This window comes from Hypomesus transpacificus, chromosome 21 (assembly GCF_021917145.1).
Source record: "Hypomesus transpacificus isolate Combined female chromosome 21, fHypTra1, whole genome shotgun sequence".
Classification (NCBI taxonomy): domain Eukaryota; kingdom Metazoa; phylum Chordata; class Actinopteri; order Osmeriformes; family Osmeridae; genus Hypomesus; species Hypomesus transpacificus.
In genome coordinates this window covers 6528622-6536409 of record NC_061080.1, presented here as the reverse complement: position 1 = coordinate 6536409, position 7788 = coordinate 6528622, and the positions used below count along the sequence as shown (strand labels likewise).

The following is a 7788-nucleotide window of genomic DNA, read 5'->3' as shown; positions in this document are numbered from 1 at the left end:
AGCTCTTTTCTAGTTTTCTTTTCCTCTGGGTTGGTCTGAAGACTGCGGTAGCACGGTCATCTGCCTCAAACGCAAACTACTTTTTTTGCCTTTCTTGTCAACAAGTCGAAGCGGGGCGATCGCTAAAGCAGCAGTTGTTATCTTGTTTTTCTTAATGTAAACGTCGACTGGAACACTCCTGAAGGCGCAGCACCGATGCTAACATCTGGCATCGGCGCTCACGGTACTTACGGTGCTTCAAAAAAATGGGCATCGTCGGTGTTTTGTTATTTTAGCATCGGAAGGTACCGTAAGTATCGGTTCTCGTGACATCCCTACTGAGCAGTATGTTTGCTCATGTCTCCGAGATGCCTAACTGGTGTGTTAAAGAGTGTGTATAATCTCAATTTATACAGCGCTTTTCTTAACATAGTTGCCTTTACAGTCCTGGTGGAGAGTTGTGTTGGCACATACAGTAAGTAAATGACCGTTATATTTATTTCTTGCAGGAGGCATGAAGAAAAACCAGATGACCAGCAATATTACCCATAAAGATGCAGAGAAGGCCATTTCCAAATGGTTCATTGGTTCTAGGGACCGGGGAGGTAATCGACAGGTCCGACAGGCCACCCCTCAACAAAGACTTCAGACATTTGAGGAGCCATAATATGATGAATACAAGTCCACTCACACTAGTGCGACAGGTTGCTAATGAGCAGATGCTGTCTCTTTGACAGCGCTGTTTTATTTCCTAGCAGATCTTGTAGAAAATAATTATAATATCCATAAGTAGGTTTAATTTAGTGCATAATAGCTGAAAAAAATGTTTTGAATTTTTTTTTTTCGCTTATATATGTCCATATTTCTGCATATTTTGGACCAAGGCCTAGTGCCGCCATCTTGAAAGTGTCATAGTTGGAATGTCATCAGGTGCATTGTTTAAAATTTAGAATTGTTCTTGTCCTTAAAGGCCACTGTAGCTTCTGTTATTATTCGAAAGGGTTGGGGTTACCCAGGGAGTGTTGCATTCTAGAACGTTGTAGAACTTTCTTGATGATGTCATATTACACAGTGCACTTTTAAACATAGCCTATTAAAGGTGCAGTGTGTAATATGACATCATCAAGAAAGATGACAGGCTCAAAGGTAACCTGGATAGCTGAGTATGAAGATTTTCTTTTTTTTTAAAGTCTAAAGGTTTATAAAGTTTTTCAAGGTCATCATTCTGTAAAAAAAAAAAAAAAAATTGAATATATAGAGGTTTGAATAACATTTCTTGATCAAATGATGAATAAGTTGAAAGACATCGATAAAAAACTTAAAACTGTAAAAATAGTATTTGCCTTGGAGCTGAACTACATTGATGGCTTGAATGTAGATGAATCAGCTAAAGGAGTATGAAGATGTGGAAAAGTAAGAAATAGTCTTAACTATGAACTGTAGGGAATTGTTGAACTCTAATAGAAATGATGTGGAATATTTAAACATTTATAGATAAAATTATAATTGAAAGACATGAAAAAAAAATCTAATGTGTGAAATAAGGTTAAGGTTTATGCAAGTTTTCGATCATTCTTTGTGTGGTACCGAATTTATGTTTGTGCTACTGATTTTCTTTTGCATTCTAACACAAATAAAAATGTAATTAATTGTATTACTGGTCTCTTTGTTAATGTAACTTAAATAAATCACCATAGGGTACGTACTATCAGGACCCATAATCAGCCCACATGGGGCCCAGCTAGTGGGTCCTAGATGGGAGTAACCTGGGTTGCCCATGTGGGATTTAGCTAGGGCCCACCCGAAGCCCACCTTCAGCCCATATGGGCTTGCCCACATGGGGCCCCTATGGAACCCCATGACAAAACTGACTGTGAGTGGGCCCCATATGGGGCCCACTCACTAGCCCATATACAACCCACATGGGCCCCACATGGGTGTGTTGACAAAGCTAGCTCAACGTAGTTTGAACTCGGTTACTACGGCAACTTAGGCTGCAAAACTAGTCTGGTCCGGGGCAGACTGTCAGGCTTAGCGTGACTTGGTGCTTAACCAGATGTTCCTGTAACACTGACCCACGGGAAAACGATGATTTACCACGTAGGTATATTCTAATTTTCTTATTCTCATTAGTTCATTATGTTCAACATTTATAGAAAATCAACTTAAATAGCCTTCATAGGCTACAACATTTAGCCTAATGCATTAAACGATCATGAACAATGATTTGATACACGCCTCCAGTGCCGGTCCTAGCACATTGGGTGCCCCGGGCGAGTTTATCACTTGCACGCAACCCCCCCCCCCCCTTCAGTACACAGAACGAGGACCGCTACTACCTGGCGGCACAAACGACGGAAAATGCTGCACGGCCTCAGCAAGCAGGGGTGCCTGCAGCTGCCTGAAGGGGGCGCCAATATGCCAATTCCCCACAAAGGCTGTGTCTACTACCGCGCACTTGTGCACTTCGAGCACTGACTTTCAATGCTTAGGGCGCTTCACTCTAGCCTGGCTGCCAGCCTAACTTCTCCCCGCCCCAAAAAAAATTTGGTCGGGAAGTTGGGTCTGGAGGGTCTCGTATTGGGGACCAACTACAGAAAACCAGAATCTGGGCGAACCAATGAAATTGCCAGGGCGGGCTTTATACGAGGATGGACATATGATCAACAGTAACGTAATCACCCACGACACAAAAGAGCGCTTAAGTTGAATTCGTTTTGAACAAACATGGCTACCGCTGGAGATCTGGGATGTTATGATTCTGCCATCGAGTCTGTTTTAGAAGACATCGACAGCGCATTAATTTTGAAAGAGGAACAGAGAGATGCAATCAAGGCATTTGTCGATGGAAAATATGTTTTTGCTGTCCTTCCTAAGGGAATCGGTAAAAGTTTAATTTCTGTTTAAACTCTGTTGCTCTGATTGGTTGTAGATCTATCCAATTGAGCGAAGAGGCATTTGTTTTCCAGGCTCGTTTGAAACACGCCTTGTAGTCAAAGCCCAACGGAGAGTTCTCAGACTCATATTCTGACTAGAATTATGAGTATGACAACGTCAGGCTAGCTTCACTCACAAAACCAGAATAATTCAGTGCACTGAAAGTACCAGGATGGCGCACTGCAAACGGTCCAAAAAAACTGTGTACAACGATGGACACGATTGACACTACTCGCCCTAAACGGGCTACGTAGCGGATAAGGAGGAGCCCTTTCGGCAGCTTTTCCCACTTCAGTGGAGAAGCGCGTTAATTTTGGCAGGTTTTGCGGGTGTGGCGAGCAGATTTGCGTCCGTCACTTCCACCAAGTGTTTAACGTAAGTGTTCCATTTGAGACAGCACTTATCAGCGACAGAGTGCACTGAATATGTAAGTGCACTGTTTTGCAGGGCACTGTATTGCAGTGTACTTCATAAAGTGTGCGGTAGTAGACACAGCCATAATGAAATGATAGATAATAGGAGTTTTGCGGAGCGCTCAGCGTTCGAACCGGAAACAGATGGAATCGTTTCCGCTTCTCACTTTTGTACACATGTACAGCGCTAGGTGATCAAAAAAACTTATATTGACAGGGTAGTTCAAGGATTTTATACGTTGTAATACTCTCTACATTAGGCTAAGTGTGACAGGAATAAAGTGATGAGTTCATATAACGTTATAATAGCCTAACGTTAGACCGTTTCCCAGGAGGTAGCACTGACGCTAGCCCTACACATTAACTACAACGTTACAGTAGGCTACAAAGCTACACAAATAGTGCTAAGTTATCATTGAAATATATGAATTCAGCAAATTAATTTAAGAAGCTCATTTTAATTTAGTGTCATATCCATATAATTATTCTGGTTTCTATAGCTAGGACCTACCGTTCCTAGAAGGAATTACGTTTACTAGCCACTAGGCCAACAAAACAACAAAACAAAACAAAAACGTTAAAGGTTAAACGTGTAGGTATAAGATTACGCTACTGTACCGACAAAATTGACCTGTAAATAAATACTGTCACACTGAAAGACCGCTCGGAAAAGTCTCCACTATATTACGCTGCACCTCAAAATGTGTCTAACCTTAGATCACAATAGTTTCTTTTAACAATTTACTATTTTTATTGCTGCATACATAGCCTAACTCTTACATACATATAGGCTACAGCAATGGTTCCCAAACGGTGTGCCGCGGCACACTGGTGTGCCGTGAGGCAAGGCCAGGTGTGCCGTGGGATTTTGTGACAGCCATACAAATGTTGCCCAAAAATATCAAAATTGATGGCTTAGCGCCAGTAAGATTTGTAACAAAATATCAGCCTTGGTGGTGGCACACACAGCGTCCAAGTTAATAGACTTGGTGGCGCGTTCGAACCGTTCTCGCGCCAAGAGCGAGAGCCGCAACACACAGACGCTCTAAGAATGTTACCTCAGAATGTCCTGTCAAACAACAATAACGGATTGCGGTTAGCTAGTTTTGCTAAAAGTCATTATAAGAAATAAAATGGATCGCTTTATTGTGAGGAGCAAACCACAGATAGTCAGCGTAGAAGAACCACCTAAAGAGAAGAAAAGAAAGACTGTCAGCAGACAGTATCATGAAAGCTACCTGTCTTATGGCTTCACCTGGACCGGGGATGTCAACTGCCCCCATCCCGAGTGCGTAATCTGTCAGGAGAAGTTGGCTAATGCTAACATGGTGCCAAGTAAATTGAAGAGGCACTTGGAAACCAAACATCCCTTTCACGTTGAGAGAAACTTGGCCTTCTTTAAAAGAGCGAAGGATCTGAACCAGAGGCAGCAAGACCATTTGTTGGATTGTGTAAAAGTGTCTGATAAGGCTATGGAGGCAAGTTATATGCTAGCGGAGCTTATTGCAAAGCAGAAAAAACCACACACAATAGCGGAGACGCTCATCCTCCCCGCTTTAAAAAAAATTGCAGGTGTCATGCTGGGTCCAGATGCCGCAAATGCCTTATCAAAAGTGCCTTCGTCAGATAATACAGTTAAAAGAAGGATCGATGACATGTCAGATGACATAGAACAACAGTTGACGGAGAAACTGCAGGTCAGCGGCACATTTTCTCTACAGGTGGACGAGTCAACTGACATAAGTGGGGCTGCCCAACTCCTGGCAAACGTCAGATATGTTGATGGTGATTCAATCAAAGAGACTTTTTTATTCTGTAAAGAAATGGAAAGCCACACAACAGGGGAAGAGGTATTCAGGGTAACTAATGACTATTTAAAAGAGAAAGGTCTGACCTGGGAAATGTGCGTCAGTCTTTGTACAGATGGTGCGGCATGCATGACGGGGAGAGTGAGAGGTTTTATTGCCAAGGTGAAAGAACAAAACCCAAATATTGTGACAAACCACTGTATTTTACATCGCGAGGCATTAGTTGCCAAAACCATGCCCCCAGAGTTGGCTGAGGTGCTGGATCAATCTGTGCAGGTGGTGAATTACATCAAATCAAGGCCATTAAAGTCTCGGCTATTCTCCCAACTGTGCGCTGAGATGGGAGCTGACCACCAAAGCCTACTCCTCCACACAGAGGTACGTTGGCTGTCACGGGGAAAAGTCCTGTCCCGTCTTTATGAGCTGCGAGAAGAGGTTTTGGAGTTTTCGAAGGAACACCCTGTCCCTCATAAGGACAAGCTCGCGGATCAGAGGTGGGGCGCCAAGCTGGCTTACCTTGCAGATATTTTTGGGCACCTCAACGAGTTAAACACCAAGCTTCAGGGCAGGAATGAGAACATTCTATCGTCCACAGACAAGATTCGGGGGTTTATGGGCAAGCTTATCCTGTGGCAGGAGGCTTTGAAACAGGGTTCCATGGAGATGTTCCCACTGGCATCAGCCGCGCCACAGGCTGCTAGGGAGCGCGCTTTATTTGCTGAACACCTTCAGACATTAAAAGAGAGGTTTGAGCGCTACTTTCCACGTGTGGCCGACATCGAGGACTTTGACTGGATTCGAGCCCCATTCAATCAGGAATCCTCAACACAAAAGCTCATTTTGAGGGAAAGAGAGGAATGTGCAGAGCTCCGGATGGACCGCACAATGAAACTCAAATTTAGTGAGCTCCCACTGGATCAGTTTTGGTTGGCTTCTGCATCAGAGTACCCAACTATCTCCCGCCACGCGATTGAACAACTTCTTCTTTTTCCCACTACTTACCTGTGTGAGTTGGCATTCTCTACTCTAGTTTACATGAAGAGCAACAGGAGGTCACGCCTCTCCGTTGAACAGGACTTGCGAGTGGCCCTCTCTTCAGTACCACCAAGAATTAAAAAAATCTGCAAGCAACGACAGGCACATGTTTCTCACTAGCTTGTTAGCAGGCAAAATAGCAAATGTTAAATAGCAAATGTACAATATAAAATGTTTAAATGCTGATTCAAATATACATTAGTTGTAAGTTTACAAACTTTCAAATTAATTATAGAATTAGTTTGTCAGTAAATATTTAATAAGTAGTAATATAGTTTTTTGACTAATTGTATTTGGCATTAGTTGTAAAAAAAAAGAGGCCATAATAAGTTAAGTTGCCCAGTTGCCCATAATGCGTGTCTATTTAAATGACCATATATGGAAATCACGTTGGTCACATGACTCTACTCCGCACGTTACAAATGTTTTTGGTTTGCTTTACGGCACATTCGGATGGAGTGGCAGCTTGGTCCGGGCACTTTTGCACTTTCTTGTACTTGGTTGTCTTTAAAGGTTTTTATAGTGTGGTACCCTTGTATATAGGTCACTTCAGTCATACATGGAAGTCACGTTGTATGCCCAGTGAAACACCGTCATTGTTGGCCTCACAAGGGCTAGTTCCCTGTATAATGTATCATTCAAATGGTACTACAGAGTTATGTATTAATTTCTGAGTTATGCATGACACCTGCATTTTGTACATTTTCTGTTTGTGCTTTACCACATACACCCACCAACACCTCAATGAATTCAATGTTTTTACAAGTATTTAATACAAAGAGTTATGATTCTACTGGATATCCAAGTCTCCCTTTTTTTCTTTATTCTAATTGGACCCTCAGCGATGGCACCTTTCCCCATAACATCAGTAAATAAAAATAAACGTTTACAGAGTGATAACACATGTTATAGAGGCGCTTTGCACAGATATGAATACAGGTGTGCCTTGAGATTTTGACATGCCTTTTGGTGTGCCTTGGGCACAAAAAGTTTGAAAACCACTGGGCTACAGTACAATTTTCTCAACCCTTACTGCAGTTCTGGGCTTGTGCCATTGTTGTTCAGTTTCTGTGCAGGCATGAACAAGAGGGACAACCTGGATATTGAGCTCTGAAATGAGCATTGCAGCAGTGTGATTACACACTACTGTGTCAGCTTTGCACGAACACTGACTGGAGATCATGATGACAGGTTCTGAATCACGTAGCACTATCTGAATTTCGCTACTATTCAGATACCGCTGAATTAAGAATTGGTCTAGTAAACCCATCCCTAAAGATTTGCCTACTCTCAAGCTGTTTTTATAATTCTGCATGGACCTGTGACAAGCTGCTCTGACACTGACATTACCTGTCAACCTGTCTTTGTTTGAAACTGGTGGACAAGAAGATACAACATTCATTCAGTACTTTTATTATTATTCTAACAATGTTTTAGAAATCTGAAACACTTGTCAGAAAAGCAGTCTACATTAGACCTACAGTCGACACGTTAGACCTACAGTCAGGTGGATTACCTAACTGACCAGCATAAACACACAGGACATCGTAGTATTTATACTGTTGGTATTATAACCCCATTGCTAAAATGCAGTCTTCGTTTGACTGTTTTAATTG

General features: G+C 42.3%; 1 protein-coding gene across 1 annotated transcript; it reads left to right on the top strand.

The window, feature by feature from the left end:
- The first annotated feature begins 4462 nt into the window (after window positions 1-4462).
- On the top strand, window positions 4463-6207 carry LOC124483730 (zinc finger BED domain-containing protein 5). The gene is made up of 2 exons (XM_047044277.1): window positions 4463-6063; window positions 6168-6207. Exons 1-2 carry the CDS (start codon window positions 4463-4465, stop codon window positions 6205-6207), a joined length of 1641 nt encoding a protein of 546 aa, XP_046900233.1.
- Window positions 6208-7788: the final 1581 nt, after the last annotated feature.

Coding starts and splice junctions, on each gene's coding strand:
- LOC124483730 (XM_047044277.1), top strand. CDS start 4,463: ATGGATCGCTTTATTGTGAGGAGCAAACCACAGATAGTCAGCGTAGAA. Junction 6,064..6,167: donor CTCCCACTGGATCAGTTTTG/GTTGGCTTCTGC, acceptor TCTCTACTCTAG/TTTACATGAAGAGCAACAGG.